The sequence below is a fragment of the Mustela lutreola genome, chromosome 11 (genome assembly GCF_030435805.1).
Source record: "Mustela lutreola isolate mMusLut2 chromosome 11, mMusLut2.pri, whole genome shotgun sequence".
Classification (NCBI taxonomy): domain Eukaryota; kingdom Metazoa; phylum Chordata; class Mammalia; order Carnivora; family Mustelidae; genus Mustela; species Mustela lutreola.
Window position 1 is genome coordinate 93,037,469 of NC_081300.1, and position 18,845 is coordinate 93,056,313.

At 42.8% G+C, this 18,845-nt stretch overlaps 1 protein-coding gene across 8 annotated transcripts in view; it reads left to right on the plus strand.

Moving 5' to 3' along the window:
- Positions 1–18,845, plus strand: part of HECTD4 (HECT domain E3 ubiquitin protein ligase 4) — a 184,529-nt gene that overhangs the window by 62,814 nt on the left and 102,870 nt on the right. For all 8 annotated transcript variants that reach the window (XM_059139623.1, XM_059139624.1, XM_059139626.1 and 5 more), the window contains exons 6-8: positions 273–411; positions 3,349–3,519; positions 17,058–17,250. In XM_059139623.1, the coding sequence (XP_058995606.1) occupies positions 273–411; positions 3,349–3,519; positions 17,058–17,250 (503 nt within the window). The remainder of the gene's footprint in view (positions 1–272; positions 412–3,348; positions 3,520–17,057; positions 17,251–18,845) is intronic.

Sequence of the window (18,845 nt, forward strand, 5' to 3'; positions counted from 1 at the left end):
TTAATCATTCTGTGAATTGCTGCCAAAAGAAACCACAATTTGAGATCCTTATATATATTTAATTAGATCTTTTCCCCAACTTTTTCTCCTCTCTAATTTGTTGTGGAAAATTAATATTTGCTCTAGTTCATCAGCTGCAAAATGTTAATGTAATATATTTATTCTCCGTTAGATACTTTGCACACTTAGTCGTTTTAAAAATTAGGTGGAAAATGTCTGTTGTAGCACATTGTGTGGTTTCGAACACTGCCTTTTTTTTTTCTTCTCTGCAGAGGTTTTGTGTACTGCCGGAACGAGGAGCTGGAGCCAGGATGGGTTGCTTTTGGCAGTGGCATTCTTCTCCACCGGCCTGTTTCTTTTGATAATAAACCTCACTCCCTTTTCCAGGTCATTGACCAGAATACCCTTCAGGTAAAAAGAAAACCAAGACATTGTCTTTTTATATACTGGAGACAGTGAGGGAAGTTGCTGACCTCATCAGGAGTAAGAACACCACTGATACAGTTTTCCTGACTTAGTGGCATCCTTAGAATTGTCATCATTTAGGCATTCTGTATTTTTCTGATATCTTAGAGTCTGCATGAATGTGCTCTCTAAGAGTTTCTAAGGCCATCAACAAATTTTTGTGATAAAAAAAAAAAAATTCTAGAGAGTCAAAGATGGTAGACACACTAAGCTGCCTTTTTTATTTTTTTTTCTTTTGCCAGATCTATTTTGGGAAGGCATCATTTCCTTATTTGATTTGCTCTAAACAGCCTTTCTGTGGTAATGGGAGCCCTGAAATGAGTTTGGATAAAATCATTATGTGTTAGAGATTCAGAGCTCATCTTTAGTGCTTCCAAACATAGCAGTCTGTGCCAGCACTTGCTGCCTCACGCTCCAGTCCCCTGCTCTTGTCTCTTCCCCACTACCTTGAATCCCTTTAAGTCTGGACCCCGCCTTACCTATCTTTGTGTGCCTACAATGGAGCACGGTGCCCAGCATTGGATTGGTGATGATAATAGTAACTGTCCTTTATCAGCGTCTCTGTACCTGGCCCTGGTCTAGGCAATTTCCATACACTATCTGTGAGGTGGAGCAATGGCAGTTTTGTCTTGCAGAGGAGGCAGCTGAGGCTAGGCTTATTGTAAGCACTCTGCAAGGTTATCCTTTATGTTGAATGAAAGAATGTAGCTCCAACATTAAGGGACTTGCCCAAGGCCACACAATAATGGCAGCGAAAGAACTTGAACCCATGGTTCTTAGCAACCGAGTTCAAGCTTTTTACATTACTCCTTTCTGCCTTTTAACCAAAGATGAACTGCCTGGTTAGAGTTCCCATTCGTGGAATGCAGTCCCATGCAGGACTTCGGTGGAATGTTGTCTCCTTTGTCACTCAACTATACCTTTCCTGGTGAACAGGAACTGTGTCTTATTCACTGTTGTATCTCCAAAACACACAGTAGCTGCTTAGTAATTGTTAAATGAATAAAAAGAACAAATTGGCAAATAAATGTCCAATTGACCTCAGTTTTTTTAAAGATTTTATTATTTGAGGGGTGCCTGGGTGGCTCAGTGGGTTAAAGCCTCAGGTCATCATCTGAGGGTCCTGCGATTGAGCCCCACATCGGGCTCTCTGCTCGGCAGGGAGCCTGCTTCCTCCTCTCTCTCTCTACCTGCCTCTCTGCTTACTTGTGATCTCTGTCAAATAAATAAGTAAAATCTTTAAAAAAGAAAGATTTTATTTGACAGCACAAGCGGGGCGGGGGGGAGGCGTCAGGCAGAGGGAGAGGGAGAAGCATGTTCTCCACTGAACAGGGAGCCTCATGCGGGGCTTGATCCCAGGACCCTGGGATCATGACTTGAGCTGAAGGCAGATGCTTAACTGTCACCCAGGTGCCCCTTGACTTCATTTTTTATTAATGGGGACAGATGAGAATATGTCCTATATTTATTTGAAGTAGAATTATACGCCTGGGAATTAAGCAGATCTTAAATCTTGGGACTTTTTTTTTTTTTTTTAAAGATTGTATTTATTTATTTGACAGAGATCACAAGTAGGCAGAGAGGCAGGCAGAGAGAGAAGGGGAAGCAGGCTCCCTGCTGAGCAGAGAGTCCGATGTGGGGCTCGATCCCAGGACCCTGGGATCATGACCTGAGCCGAAGGCAGAGGCCTTAACCCACTGAGTCACCCAGGTGCCCTAGGACATGGTTTTTATTTGAGGCAATGTCCATTTCCTCTGTTTTGTTGCAGAAACTTCAGTTTTATCCAAGAAAACCATGTTTTCGCTAAGTAGGTGATGTGCATTGGAGCAATTTGGGAGTTACTTAGGCCAATCAGTAGCTGTCAGCTTTCTAGATTTCCTGGCACTACAAGTTCCAAAGTGTGGTTATAGCAACTACATTACTTTTTAACTTTTCAAATAGACAAAACAAGTCTGGAAAAAAAAATTCCTATGACATGAGTTCAAGGGTCAGAAGTAACCTTAGGAAAACGAGTGATTCACCCCGAGAGATGGAATAACTGAAAGTGGTTCTTGCTGTTCCCGAAGGCATCTGACCTTTTCTAATTATTTTTATTTTGGGATTTTCAGTTCTGCTCCTACCCTCAGCATTTTTGAAAAACCTAGTCAGCAGTTTTCTGGGTCCCCATTTTCTCTCATTTTAAGGGCTTTTCTCTTACAGTAAACAGGAGTATGTAACTGCTCATTTAATATGAAATGTTGCAAAGCTCATTCCTTATATTGAAACTGAAGGAGGTTTATTATTAGAAACACTGTGTCTGATACAGACAATTGGCATTTGTCTTTTTCCTTCCAAGGGACTTGGTGCATCTCACTAAGCCCACGTGTGCTGTGCTGGGTTAGGGTCTTGCATGTGCCTGGCTTGTTTTCTTTCTCTTTTCCCCTTGTCTCCCTTCTCTGGCTTCCCTCTTGTCTTCCTTCTGCCCTATTTTTCACTTCCTTCCATATTTATTAAATAACTGTGTTGGACTCTGAAGTAGGTGCTGGGAAATAAAGTAAATAAGATACAGTCCCTAGCCTTTTAAATATAATTAATAGTCTGAAATTCTTACTAAGGAAAACTTCGGACATTTCAGCAAGGACTATTTCTCTAAAGCTTTGTTTTCAATATTTGACAAAACACATGCTCAGCAGATTCTAATACTCCAGCCTCTTTTGTCTGTTGCATGGCCCATTGAATGACTTTTTGTATTTTTGTCATGTAATTTTCATCTCTTAGAGCTAGTAGTTTTGACCAGGAAGCCTACTGAATTCTGATCTTGGACTTAATAGCATGAGTGGTGAACTGATAGAATTAATAAGTTGCATGTCACGCTAATGAAGTTTTCTTCCCTTTCATGTCCAGGTGTGCCAGATGGTGCCAATGCCAGCCAATCATCTCCCCGTTGGCAGCACCATGAGCACTGTGCACCTTTCTTCAGATGGTACTTACTTCTATTGGATCTGGTCCCCTGCCAGTCTGAATGAGAAAACCCCTAAGGGACATTCTGTCTTCATGGATATTTTCGAACTTGTGGTAAGATTCACTTTCTCATTTTGTGTCTTTGCAGAGAAATTTTCTTTTGGTTTCTTTTTGTATTGGTTTACAAAGGACCCGAGAAAGTTGGGAGTATGTACAGTGTGTCCACTCTTGCCTCTAAATTGGCTTTTCTTTTGGATTTCTTTCAAGGTTTCTTTGTTTGGAGTTATGACATAGATAAAGCCAAGCTTTCTGAAGGTTAATCTGGCAACTGAGTGCAGATAATAATAGTTAATGTGTAGACAGTGGGATTTTTTTTTTTTTTAAAGATTTTATTTATTTGACAGACACAGTGAGAGGGAACACAAGTAGGGGGAGTAGGAGAGGGAGAAGCAGACTCCCTGCTGAGCAGAGAGCCCGACGCAGAGCTCCATCTCAGGACCCTGGGATCAGGATCCAAGCAAATGGCAAATGCCTAACGACCGAGCCACCCAGGTGCCCTGGACAGTGGGATTTTTAAGTAGAAATGGTCATGGGGCTTGATGGAAATGTGGAACTAAATTGCAGTGGCAAGACTGGGACCATAGTAGATACTGGGAGTCTCTGTGAGACAATTAAAATCATGAGAAGGCATTTGTTCAGTAGATACTGTGTACTGTGAGTCAGACAGTGTTGTCTTTAGGTGGTGGGAATACAGTGATGGGCAAGCTGAACAGACGCCTTGCTCTAATGGAGCTTGTATTCTGCCTGGTGGGTGGGTTCAGGTGGTAGTGGTGGAGTGACGAAAAAATCAAGAAGCGAGCAAACCAGCAGATAAGATAATTTTAGGTAGAAAAGGAAAAGCAATAGTTAACCAGATGAAGTTGGGGAATAGGAGAGAGTAGAACTTCCTAGGGAGAAGAGGCCATAGGTGCAAAGGCCCTGTGACAGGAGTAAGCATGTGTGTTTTAGGAAATGACAATAGCCAAAGTGGCTAGAATGCACAGGAGAGAGCTTAGTATAAGAAAAGAGTAGGAGTCCTGGTAGTCTAGAATTGTACTTGTCTGCTGTGGCAGGCTGTAGTCACATGTGGCTATTTAAATTTAAATTAGAATTAAACAAAATTAAAACTTTAGTTGCTCACTCACAATAGCCAGCTTCAGGTGCTCAGTAGCCACATGTGACTGGCTTTTATATTAAACATCAAAGATCTAGAGCATTTCCATTGCTGAAGACCTATAAAAGAAAAAGATGCCCCAAGCCAATGTGTGACAAAACCTTTTTTAATGATGTAATTTACAGCCTCCTTCCGGGAAGAAATTCACATTCCTGGAAAAAATAAATACAACACTGAAGTAATTTTTGAATAGATTTTAGTAGGATTTAAACTTCTTCTGGGAAGCCTGTCCCCTATCCGCCAGCTAATTATCAGTCAGGAGTCTAGTATCATAAAGTACATTCTCTTCTGTTTCTATCTGGTTTCTCTGTTTAATCATCATCTTTTTTATAAGATGTTCCAGCCACAGTGAGTCTTTGAATTGGTCTGCTAGAGATTGTGCTACTTGAACATGTGTTCATGATTGTCAGAAGAGCTTTTTGTTGTTGCGGTTTTTAACAGACTTACCAGCTGGCTAAATGATCTAGGTCTTTATCCCAAGTATAATGGGAAAACATAAAGAATCTCCCCTTTCTCTGATAATGCTACTGTTAAGTTAAAAGAAAAAACCGTATCAAAGAAATACATGAACATGGACCAAAGCTTCAGGTAGCACATCCAGGTTCCTCAGGAAAAGTGAGAGTCCCTCATCTGGCCTCTGGCTGCTTCTCGTAGGTGCTCACTTTCATGGTTTCCACTTTTCCTTCTTCTGGTGGTTGCCTTCATTTCTATAAGTAAAAAACTATATTGCTGTTTTTCGATTTATGATCATCATATATTTCTGTTATTTTCCTCCCTGCAATAGACAAGGATTTGGTCCAGTTCCTACTCTTTTCTTCTTCCTCATAATTTATTTATTCTAATTCCTCTTTTGGTTATCTTTGTAACTTGCAGTGAAACCTGTATTTCTTGTTCCTCAGCTCGAGATGTTTCTGCATCTCCCATTCCTCTTCTTTAGGAGCTGGAGATAGTATCCCTTCCTGTTCCTTGGTGGGGGCAAGCCTAGACTTGAAGTGGTTGTATGTTTAGGGGAAAACCAAGAGGAAGAGAGAGGAGTCACCCCTGCCAACCCTAGAGAGTCATGGGAATTGTGGTGTAGAGCCATGGTGCGAGGCCAACAGGCTGAAAGTTAATAAAAGGAGCTGTGCTCCCCTTTGCTGGTGTACATGTTTGTACTCTGGCTGCCTGGGTGAAAGACTGGACTTTATTTTCTGAAGAAACTGACTCTGGAAAAAAGATCTCCATGTACGGACATTGGGGTTCATTTAAGGAAAAGGCTTGCTGCCCTAGTGAATCACCCGCAAGTGAGTTCTCCAGTAAGCAAGCCTCAGCCATGTGCACAGCATTGCTGATTAGTGCTGATTAGTTTAAAAAAGAGCAGATACCAAAATAAAAAAACAAACCCTCCAAAATCCACACAACCCAGAAACAAGACAAAACAAAATCCCAACCCAACAAAACCCCAAACTTTGGAGAGGTATGTGTAGAGGGGAAGAAAAAAATGCCAACATATTTTTAAATTATTGAAGCCAGGTGATGGCCCCATGGGGGAGCTTCTTGTTTTTCTTTTGTGCACATTTATTTATTTTTTTAAAAGATTTTATTTATTTATTTGACAGAGAGAGATCACAAGTAGACAGAGAGGCAGGCAGAGAGAGAGAGAGGAGGAAGCAGGCTCCCTGCTGAGCAGAGAGCCCGATGCGGGCCTCGATCCCAGGACCCTGAGATCATGACCTGAGCCGAAGGCAGCGGCTCAACCCACTGAGCCACCCAGGTGCCCTCTTTTGTGCACATTTAAAAAGTACCTTATTGGGCGCCTGGGTGGCTCAGTGGGTTAAGCCGCTGCCTTCGGCTCAGGTCCTGATCTCAGGGTCCTAGGATCGAGTCCCGCGTTGGGCTCTCTGCTCAGCAGGGAGCCTGCTTCCTCCTCTCTCTCTGCCTGCCTCTCCATCTACTTGTGATTTCTCTCTGTCAAATAAATAAATAAAATCTTTAAAAAAAAAAAATTAAAAAAAAGTACCTTATTATTATCGCTTCTCGGCCTTTGGCTAAGATCAAGTGTAAAAAGTACCTTATTAAAAATTTAGACAACCTAGGATCTCTAGACCAATGAGGAAAGCCTCCAATATGAAAATTAAAAATCAGAATAAGATCCAATAGCAGTAGAATAAAATTTTCTAAACACTAACTCTACGGACATTGAGAGGATCTTGCACTCATACAACCCAAAGAGGTCAGGAGAAAAGACCAGAGAATCAGCGAGAGCTCCTGGAAATGAAGACTAGGGTTGTCAACATTGGAAAAAATAAAAGGGTTAAAAATAAGAAATCTCCCAGAAAGCAGGACAGAATAGAATAAAGAACAGTAAATACGGGAGAAGAGATTAAAAAAAAAAAAAATGTAAGGAGCAATCCCTCTAAAGTCCTAGTAATAGGCATTCCAAAAAGAGAACAGAAAACAAAGAGGACAGCATGATCAAAGAGGCAATACGAGAGAAACGTCAGACGAAAGGACCCTGTTGTCTAGATTAACTGGTCTCTGACACAGTGAATGAAAAATTCCCACACGGAGGCATAGCATCCTGAAATTTCAGATGATCAGGGGTAAAGAGGAGGTTCTGAAGCTTCTAGAGATAAAATCCTGTACAAATGAGGAATAAGGAAAGCCCCCTCCTATTCAGTAGCATTATCAGACATAAAAACTGAGTAGTTCTCTCAAAATTCTGAGGGAAACTGATTTGCAACCCAGAAGTTAGTCATACAAAAGGTCCCTCAAGTGGGAAGACAACAAAGATATTTTTAGACCTATACTTGTACAATCAAAAGCCCATACCTGCCCTGGAGGAAACAGAACAACTAAAATAGCCTGTCAGTGGCACTGAATGAAAAATTGGGGCTGAAGGAACCTGTGTTAGATTAAAGGAACAACCTTTGAATCCTTTTTGGAGTGTGTATCAAACCATTAAAAAATACTTTAGAAACTTTAGAATTTGAATATTAAATGAAACCAAGAGTTTAACTTTTTTGAAGTATGTGAATCGTGGCTCCATAAAAATGTTCACATTTTTAGAGATGTGTAGCAAAGTATTCAGAAGTAGAATTTCATGTCTGAGAGCTGCTTTCAAAAGCCTGAGCGAAAAAAGTGGTAGGTCAAACTGCTGTGGCAATATCTGGGTCCTAGCTGAATCCTGAAGGAGGTTCATTAGACTGTTCTCTGTTATATGTTTGAAAGTTTTAATCAAATAAATTAAGCAACACTAGCCACTGGTTTAGCAGCTTCTAAAATGCTAAACACGGATGTCTGGCTTATTGCCTCTGGTACGTCTATGGGATGGAACCCTGTGTAGCCGTTAGGAAGTATGAGGCGGATCTGCATAGGCAAACTAGATGAATTGCCAAGTTACGTTGTTGAGTGCAGAAAGCTAGATTCAGAATACTATATTCACACTACCTGCTGTGTAATAGAAGTTGTAGAGGTGGATTCCTTCTGCAGTAGTCCTCCTGCATTAATGGCTTTCCTCTCCGTGGATCATTCACCCCAGCATACAAATCCATTAGAGGATATCCTGTCTTGTAGGGAAAGAAAAACAACAAAAACAACTCCCTTGACCTATACCCACCTCCTCTCTCCGATCTTTGGCTTCCCTTTACAGCCCTGCATTTGAAACAGTTTATTCTTACTGTTTTTATGTTCTTTCCTTCCATTCAGTCTTGAGCCTGCTCTAATCAGTCTTGTATCCCATCCCTCGCCACCAGAACAGCTAGCTCTTCCACATTTGCCAGGGTCTTGGACCTTACCGAGTTCAAAGTCAACTTACTTGACCTTTTAGCAGTGTTTAATGTGGTTTATCACTCCCCTATTCCTGAAACGGTTTCACTTGGCTTGTGGGACCTCTCCTAGGACTTTCCTGCTACTGGTTGTTCCTGCTCAGCCCGGTCTTCCCTACTTCTCAACAGTTATGTGCTTCGGGACCTGTTTCCAGGATGCCTTCCATCGCTGTCTGCTCTTACCCTCTGGCTGGTCTCCTACTGTCATGGAGCTTCAAACCCCTCAGTGTACTGACGGTGCTCAAATCTGCTCAGCCAGAACCTGTCCCCAGACTCTGGCTGCATACCGATGTGGGTGTGATATTTATATGCACAGGATAGGAGACTTTTCCGTTGGAAGTCTGATTATCACTGCAAGCTAAATATGCCCCCAGCCATACTCCTGATTTTACCCCAGAGCTTCTCTTCCTGGCTTTCCCTTCTCCGTTGATGGTGTCTGTGTCCCTCCACTGCTGGCCAGAGACCTTTAGTGTTACACTTGAATCCTCTTTTCCCTCCTGAACTCCATCTGTAGTCGGCAAATGCTGTCTGCTCAACCTCCAAGGTTGAGTTAAGTATCTGACTTCCCCTTGGGTCATGGTCATGGGATTGAGTCCCATGTTGGGATCCCCACTCAGTGGGGAGTCTGCCTATCCCTCTCCTTCTCCCTCTCCCTCTGCCCCTTTCTCTGCTCATGCTCTCTCTCAAAATTCTTAAAAAAAAAAAAAAGTTACCTCTAGCAAGACTTGCTTTCCATCATCTTTTTGTTTTAAAAGTTTAAAAATGGGCTTAAAAATTTTAAGTGAATTTTTAGTAATCTTTATGTCAGTGTGGGGCTCAGATCCCTGACCCCAAGATCAAGAATCACATGCTCTGGGACTCCTGGGTGGCTCAGTTGGTTAAGCAGCTGCCTTCCGCTCAGGTCATGATCCCGGCGTCCTGGAATCGAGTCTCACATCGGGCTCCTTGTTCAACAGGGAGCCTGCTTCTCCCTCTGCCTCGGCCTGCCACTCTGTCTGCCTGTGCTTACTCTCTCTCTCTCTCTGACAAATAAATAAAATCTTTAAAAAAAAAAAAATCGCATGCTCCACCAACTGGGCCAGTCAAGCACTCTCAAGTAAATTTTTATAAAAAGAAGAACTTGGTTAATAGCATTGAATTGTGTTGAGAAGTCAGCATTGAATTTGAAAGAGGTCATTGATTGGAGAATATGGAGGCCATGGGTAGTAGCCTCAGTAAGATCAGTTGTGGGGACTTGGAGGGGTAAAGGCAGGTAGTCGTCGATTGTGGTGAAGAGGGTAAGATGAGAAGAACAGCTAATTCTCTCCAGACGTTTGTCATGAAAAAAAGGAGAGAAAGAAGCAGGAGATAGTAGAGTAGACTGTGGGGATTGTTGAAGTATTTTTAACTTTGTTTTTAAAATTTTAAGTTATTGAACAGGTAATAAAGTCATCTTCAAAATTGACATAGCCATGGCCCTCTGATGAACTGCCTTGGCCAAAAACCAAACCAAAAAAGCTTCTTCAACCCGTCCCCCCCCCATTTATTGAGGTATTACTGACAAAAAATAAACTTTTAAGGTGATGATTTGCCATATGTGTATATTGTGAAATGATTACCGATTTCAAGTTAGTTAATACCTGTCATGTCGTGTGTCTACCACATTTATGTGCATGTATGGTACCATTTAAGATATGCTCTTAATAACTTCTAAGTATACTTTGTGATTAGCTATAGTCACCATGCTGTACATTAGGTCCCCAGAACTTACTCATTTTCTGAGAGTTTGTACTCCTAGACCAACAACTCCCCTCTCTCACCCCACAGCCTCTGGCAACCACAGTTTTTTCTGTTTCTGTAAGTTTGACCTTTTTTTTGTCTTCCAAAGGGAGATCATACAGTCTCTCTCAGTCAGATTTATTCACTTAGTCTGATACTCTCAAGGCCCATCCATGTAGTCACAAATGGCAGAGTTTCGTTTTTGAAAAGGCTGAAGACTAAAATTCTTTATTTTTCTGATTCATGGAAATTTTGGTTTCTAAATAGTATAAATATTTGCTGCTTAGATGTGGCTAATTCTAATTATTGGAAAGAATTAGGTTTACTATGAATTATGATTTCACCCAGAAACTTGGGAGTACTGATAAATTTCTCTCCAAATTTAGTGATGGTTACCTTGTTTTGAATACTTTTAAAAATAGTCTATTTATATAGTCTAAAAATTCAAATGATACAAAAGTCTCCCACCCACCCGCCTTCTAATTCATTTTCTTCCCTCCCTAGAGGCAAATAATGTTAACACGTTTTTCTGTATTCTTCCCAATATGAGCATGTACAAATACACATGCATATTTTTCCTTTTCTGTCTTTACACAAATGCTAATTTGTTATACTTTTTTTTTTTTTTTTTTTTAAAGTAAGCTCTGTGCCAGCGTGGGGTTTGAACTCAAAACCTGAAATCAAAAGTTGCATGCCCTACTAACTGAGCCAGCCAGATGCTACCCCCTCCTTTAAAAAAAAAAATTTTTTTTTTAAATAAATCTTATGCCCAGTGTGGGGCTTGAACTCACAACCCTGAGATCAAGAGTCACATGTTCTACACATTTCTGTACCTCATGCAAGTGAGTAGTGAGAGGGTGGTGATGGGTAAGGTCAGCTGGGACCATTTCATGTAGGGCCTTGTAAGGTATTTGGATTTTATTAGAGGGGACATGAGGAGCTCTCAGAGAGTTTTGAGAAGGCTCTGGTTTTATTTTTTTATTATTATTTTTTAAAATTTTTATTTATTTATTTGACAGACAGATCACAAGTAGGCAGAGAGGCAGGCAGAGAGAGAGGAGGAAGCAGGCTCCCCACTGAGCAGAGAGCCCGATGCGGGGCTTGATCCCAGGACCCTGGGATCATGACCTGAGCCGAAGGCAGAGACTTTAACCCATTGAGCCACCCAGGTGCCCCAAGGCTCTGGTTTTAATAGTTCATGGCAGCTTTTGGGTCAAGAATAAAGCAAGATTTAAAGGTTCATAAAGTGACAAAACAGCTATAGAAGAGACCATTTTTAGTTTTATAATCAGGAGACAAATCTGTATTTTTTTTTTTTTTCAAATCTGTATTTTTTTGAGGTGTGAATGTGAATGCAGGATGGAGGGAGAGGGGGAGAGAGAGACTAACTATTAAGCAGAGTCCATGCCCAGCATAGAGCCCCACACAGAGTTTGATCTCATGACCCTACATGACCTGAGCTGTAATCAGGAGTTGGGCACTTGACCAACTGAGCCACCCATGTGCTCTCAGAAATTAAATAACTAAAAACCTATTTTTGGCACTTCAAATATCACCAGCTTCTTCTGTTGTCATTTCTTATGAAAAATCATAAGTCTGATCTACAAAATAGGTGTACTGGTATTTAGCCTCAAGGGAAAACTAAAAGATTGAGGGCTGGCTAAAATGCATAGGTAATCAGAGCAGAATTTCACTGGCTATGCTGGTCTTTCAAAATGAGTTCTGATTCGCTCAGAATGGAGTAGATAAGTCATCATGACATAAGGTAGACTATAGGAATATAATTAGTACAATGTAAAAAAGGGAATATAGAGAATGTTCTATCTAGCAAACTATTAATATGGAACAATCTCTGACTTTGTGGGTATTTCAATTAACTGCTCAACAAACAAGCTCAAAACTGACTGCTAGCAGTAATGATTTAGATGTTGGTGGGGCTCAGTTGGGTGGTGGTCCTTCTCTGTGTGGGGAAGCTTAGGTCACCCCTGCAGCTTCATTCAGCTTGGAGCTTGACTGGGGCTGTAATGGTCAAGACCGCCTCCCATTCTCCAGCTTTTCAAGAGCACAAGTGCTCCTTAAGCCTTTGCTTGCATCATGCTTTCTGGTGGCCAAGGCCAGAGTCAGTGTGCAGGAAACTAAATGAGGGCATGACTCCAGGTTGCATCATTCCCTGGGGCCACCAGTGTCCTCGCCTGCCACTTGGGGCCACAGGCTTTTGCAGTTCTAAGACACTTAGACTCTGGCCTTTAAGACTACGGAATAACAGAATCTTCTATAACTCCTTTCTTACCATTTTGGAGCACATTTTTTACATCTTCTGTTTTGTACTGAGGTCTTCCTGCCTCACATGTACACACTCTCCATAAACCGCTGTTCTTCAGAGAGATTCAGTGACCATTTTATTGCTATTTTGTCCTCTTTATATCCCTTCCTAAACATATGGTCAGCATAGTAATGGGCACTTTAGGTCCCTTCTCTTTTCCCCACAGGTTTATTATTTCCTTTAAATTATGATCTGGATGACTGAGATGCCCTTCATTCATCGGTATTCATCTAGTACCTACTACTACTCTTTGGCTGTGTGGCAGGGTAACAGGCCTTTGTTTTATTTATTTTTTTATTATTTTTTTAAAAGACTTTATTTATTTGGCAGGCAGAGATCACAAGTAGGCAGAGATGCAGGCAGAGAGAGGGGAGGAAGCAGGTTCCCCGCTGAGCAGAGAGCCCGATGTGGGGCTCGATCCCAGGACCCCGAGATCATGACCCCAGCCGAAGGCAGAGGATTTAACCACTGAGCCACCCAGGCGCCCCAGGCCTTTGTTTTAAAGGAGCTCACAGGAGGGTGGGGAGATAGTAAGAAACAACAAAACTGTTTCAGCTAGTAATAAATAAGAGGTGAGAAAATAAAACCGGGTGAGGTGACCGTGATTGGGGCGGGGAAATGGGGAGCAACTCTAGTTCACCTGGCAGATCCGGTCTTTCTAAGAAAGGACACTAGAGCTGAGACCTGAATGATAAGCACCATCCCTCCTGATGGATAGGGTGACCAAGGCCTGGGGCTGAGATTTTTCCGGTCATGGGACTCTTGGCGCTAAAACCAGGACAGGCCTGAGCAAACTGGAATAGTTGTTGAATCTAGGAAGGGGGAACAGCAAGTTACAAGGCCTGGAGTTCGGAGGAAGCGTGGCACTTTGGAGATGTGACAGAAGGCCAACATGGCCTAGAGCTTAGTGAGGAAGGGTGAACAGAAGCAGGCGGGCCTGGGAAGTCCATGGAGGATGGACCATATGGGCCTTCATAGTAGTTTGAGTTTTATTTTAAGTGTGTTGGGAGGCTACTGCAGGGTTCTGAAACCAGAAGGCCATGGTTTCGTTGACGTTGGTGAATGATCATTGGCTGGTGTGCAGAGGGGAGAGCATGAGGGTGTCCAGGTGGAGATGGGAGGCCACCATAAGAGGCTGATTCGGTCCTCAGGCTTAGGAGGATGGTCACCTCTGCCGCGAGGCTTCCAGGAGGGAAGCTTCTAGGCACTACAAACTCACTGCTGCAGATTCCTCTTGGGCTCTTTCCTTCCTTTCTAGATCGGTAGCTTTGCAATCCTGAAGAGCTTCTCTGCCAAGCAGAGGTTCCCAGATTTACCACTCTGTGCACCAAACTGCAGCCCTCTTGGCCGCCCCAGGTGCTCTACCAGCTGCTCTGTATTTTCAAAGTACTTGAACGCAATAGCATCGTTTTTTTGGAAGGTCTCCATTGATTTTTCTCATGGGGCGGATTGGGTAATGCTTTTGAATGCCAAGCTTAGAGTGATTGATTTTTTATCTTGGATGCCTTTGAAGGGTTCTTCTTAGAGTTGTGGGACGTAAATAGAGCTCTGCTTGGTAAAGGTTGCTGTAGCCGGAGGGTGGGGGAGAACGATGTGGCCGTGTTACATTTTAGGCGACAGTAGGCTATTTGAGAGGAAATGCCGGGGAGTGGGAGGCAGTCGGGGGGGGGGGGGGGACTGGATCTCAGTAGCAAGGACGCGTCTGTTTATAGGAACGTGGGAGTCACACCACAAAGAGGTGGGATTGGATTCAAGTGAGGATGCTGGTTTGTTTATTCAGTCAGGCATCAAGTATTTACTGCTGTCCCTTGAGAGTTGAAGATGTTTTTGGTGAACGATGCAGGCAGAATCCCTGTTTTTGGGGAGCCGGCATTCCGTCAGGGTGGGGGAGGTAGAGCAAACAATAAATGAATGAATGAGTAAGATAACTTCAGCGAGTCGTAAGCACTGTGTGGGTAACAGGACAGGGTGACGTGCTGTGGCCTGGGAAAGGGTGGAGGAGACTCTCCTTTGGATTGGTAGTCCCGAAGGTCTCTTTGAGGAGGTGATATTCTGCCTGAGACCTGAATGAGTGGAAAGAGCCAGCCACGGGAAGACATGGGGACAGATTGTTCCAGGCAGAGGTCTTAGACACCAGAGGCTGGGTCTAATCCCAGGCAGGCTTCTGTGTAAGCAAGTGGAGACTGTGGAACCAAAAAATACGAGAGCAAGGAGGGCAGGGACTGTGTTAGTGCAGCTCACTAACAGAGTACTTGACACAGAGGTCAGTGTTCATATTAAGAAGACCCAAACCAGGATTGTGTTCTACCAAAACTGTGGAAAGAGAGCCCCAAGAAACCTGGCAAACATAGGAGAGCCCACATGGAAGGTAAGGAAGAGCTAGAAGGTTTTAGTTTCAGGTTATATGTAGACCATCACGCATGTCCACTTGTTGGAGGAGGTGGAGTTAAGCCCTCTAAAGGGGAAGAAGAGGGGCAAGGAAATAGAAATAGAATTTTTAGACTCCCCAAGAAATCCTTTCTCTCATCACTTGTGAATGTGTCATAAAGGTCTTCCCAACTCTGTGCAGCCGTCTCTGGGACCTTTCCTGGCTGTGCTTCTGAATTTGCTTGCTTTTTATTCTTCTCTGTTACCAACCTTTCACGTTGGACTCCTTTGCTTTTTATTTGCTTCTGTTAAGCCTTCCCTCTCTGCCCTCGCATCCCGTCTTGTCTCTCTAGCCCAGAGCAGCAGGCCGGTCCCATTTGCCTTGGCTAGTGGCATCAGTCTCCGGGGCTCCTGCCAGATCCAGGAGCTTGCGTCTAGAAGGGGACAGGGAGATGCAGAAGCATGAGATGTAATTTGAGATGCTCACCAGTGAATGGAAGTGGAGAAAAGGGAAGGTACTTGAGTGGGCCGCCAAGGTCTTGTGTAAGGTCTGTGTATCCTTGAAACCAGCAAGAAGGAAGACATAAGGGAAACTGATGATAACAGGGCAGAAGGGAGTGAATTAAGGGAGCAGTTAGGAGGCAGAAGTGGAAGAGTTAACCTTAAACTGCAAGAGGCGAACGCACTTCTTCCTCTGAATTCAGAGGAAAAGAAGGATAAATGAGGCTGGATACAGAGACTTGAGTTGGAAGAGAGATGGGTGGAAGCAGCCTCCAGGAAGTGGTCTGGAGCTTTTCAGCAGGAAAGCCAGCTAGGTGCTCTGCTGAAAGTCAAGCTTGAAATGGAAGGAATTTTGGAATCCCCACTGCAGAGATTGTGTTGGCGAATCAAGTGTTGAAGGAAGAACTGCTGAGCCCCAGCAAGGATCCAGCTGCTGCTGGCATGTATTTGTAGCAGACAAAGTCTGTCTTTCTCCAGGATTGCCGCGCCAGCGCCCAAGCAGCCGGGGCTAATGTCAACTGCTGTCAGTACAGAATTTGGATTTTAGCCACTAATTATATTTCAAGAAGACATTATCTTCCTCGTTGTACTTAATAGTAAATCAGAAATGGATTGATTTGTTTTCCTCTCATCTTCCTTGTACCTGTCAGAAGCTTGTAATTAGGGAGAGCTGCCTGTGGAATTCAATATAAGGAATTTTAATCAACTGTCTTTTGTAGAACCTCTTAAACTTGGCTCACTAAAAAAAAAAATGAAAATTGGAAAAAAAAAAAACATGGCTCACTGCTTTTAGAATCTATGCTGTTAGGAAAAATGAAAGCTCAAAGTTAACCTTGCCTTTCTTTTGTTCTCAGTTGTTTGTTTGTTTGTTTTTTAAAGATTTTATTTATTTATTTGACAGAGATCACAAGTAGGCAGAGAGGCAGGCAGAGAGAGAGGGGGAAGCAAGCTCCCCACTGAGCAGAGAGCCCGATGTGGGGCTCGATCCCAGGACCCTGGGATCATGACCTTAGCCAGAGGCAGAGGCTTAATTAACCCACTGGGCCTGCTGCCCAGGTGGCCCTGTTCTCAGTAGTTTTTTTTTTTTTTTTTTTTAAGATTTTATTTATTCAGGGGCGCCTGGGTGGCTCAGTGAGTTAAAGCCTTTGCCTTCGGCTCAGGTCATGATCCCGGAGTCCTGGGATGGAGCCCTGCATCGGGCTCTGTGCTCAGCAGGGAGCCTGCTTCCTCCTCTCTCTCTGCCTGCTTCTCTGCCTACTTGTGATCTTTGTCTGTCAAATAAATAAATAAAATCTTAAAAAAAAAAAGGACGCTTTAAAAAACAAAAAAGATTTTATTTATTCATTTGACAGAGATCACAAGTAGGCAGAGAGGCAGGCAGAAAAAGAGGGGGAGGCAGGGTTCCCACTGAGCAGAGAGCCCGATGTGGGGCTCGATCCCAGGACCCTGGAATCATGACCTGAGCCAAAGGCAGAGGCCCTAACCCACTGAGCTACCTAGGCATCCCTGTTCTCAGTAGTTTCTATAGAACACTTAAGTTTTGAGGTGTACATCTACTCAGGGGCAGTTTTTGGAAAAGCCTTTGAACAACCGGATCACAATGATACCATTTTTGAATAGAAATCTGCTGATTTGGTAGAAACCAGTATCACTGAAGGATGACCTCTTTTTCTTTAACCTCTAGGTTGAAAATGGTGTATTTGTAGCCAACCCGCTTCAGGAACGCACAATTCTGATGAGAAAAGAGGGCGAATCTGCAAAAAGCATTAATGAGATGCTTCTGAGCAGACTTTCACGCTACAGAGCCTCCCCGTCCGCAACACTGGCTGCCCTTACTGGCTCCACCATCTCCAACACACTGAAAGAAGACCAAGCAGGTACGCTGCCCTTAGCTCACTGTATCTGTTTACCTTGTGTAGCTTCACTCAGCTACATATATATCTTTTAAGACTTCATTTTCTAGAGCAGTTTTAGATCCATAGCAAAACTGAGAGGAAGGTAGAGAGATTTCCCATAAACCTCCTGCCCCCACACATGCGCAGTCTTCCCCCTTACCGAGAGGTGGTGTATTTGTTGCAGTTGGTGAACCCATATTGACCTGACATGATCGCCCGAAGTCCAGAGTATACCCTTGGTGGTGCGGATTCTGTGGGTTTGGGCAAACATGTGATGACAGGTTTGCACCATGGTACTGTACAGAGTGTCAAACCCTGTTCATGGCTTGATACATTCAGCTTGTGGTTAGTGAGAGCTGCCTCTGGAATCCAGGCAGTACTTTTTTCTTTTTTTTTTTTTTTTTTAAGCGTACTTATTTTTAGTAACCTCTACGCCCAGTGTGGGGCTTGAACTCACTTCAAGACCAAGAACGCATGCTCCTCTGACTGAGCCAGGAGGCATCCCTTGGACAGCACATTTTATTGAGTGCTCGTGGTGTGCCATATAAAGCACTTGCCTTTATGTATTTCGCCTTTTCATTTCTAGGCCATCCTTTTTTTTTTTTTTTTTTTTTTTAAATTCCAAACCATTACATGTTGGCTATAGACATGAATTGGCATGAATCTATAATAATTCGAAACAGCCCTGTCTTTAACTGTAAATACCTTATCATAAATGTAAATCGATTTCATGTTTAGCGTATACTTCATAAATGTAAAAAAATTCATGTTTAGCATTGTCTTCACTAAATACAATCTTGGCCAAGCAAATAAGAGGCAAACCCTCCACAATGGAGGTTGCTTTTTCTAGAATTAATCATGTAGTATTTGCACTTTAATATTTTAAATAGATAATGCATTTATAGAGTTTGAAAGTAGAAGCAATATAGAAAGGTATGTACAAAGAAATCTTAGTCTCATATCTCAGCATGTTATACATCTTGCCCCTGCACTGGCTCCTGTAGGTAACGTATTTATTAGTTTTTATTTAACCTTACAGAATTTCTTTATGCAAATACAGTTAAAGACAAACTTACGTTTCTTATTTTCCTCCATTTTTTAAAATTAAAAAGCCTACGAAGCATACATGTTCTGTACTTCAAAAGCAAGAGCTCTCAATTGAGATAAGCCTTAAGAGGCTCATGAACAGACTGCCCAAAGATTTCTACATCTTAAGTGTATCCATCCTGATTTTTACCAGACTTTCAAGGCCATCTATCTGGCCAAAACAAGGTTAAGAACCATTCTTCTTCTTTTTTTTTTTTTTTTTTTAAAGATTTTATTTATTTATTTGACAGGCAGAGATCACAAGTAGGCAGAGAGGCAGGCAGAGAGAGGGGAAGGGAAGCAGGCTCCCTGCTGAGCAGAGAGCCCGATGCAGGGCTCGATCCCAGGACCCTGGGATCATGACCGAGCCGAAGGCAGGAGCCCTAACCCACTGAATCACCCAGGCGCCCCAAGAACCATTCTTCTTGATGAATTTGCAGATTACACCGACTGTTTGACTCTATAACAAATCATGGACTACAGTAAAAGAT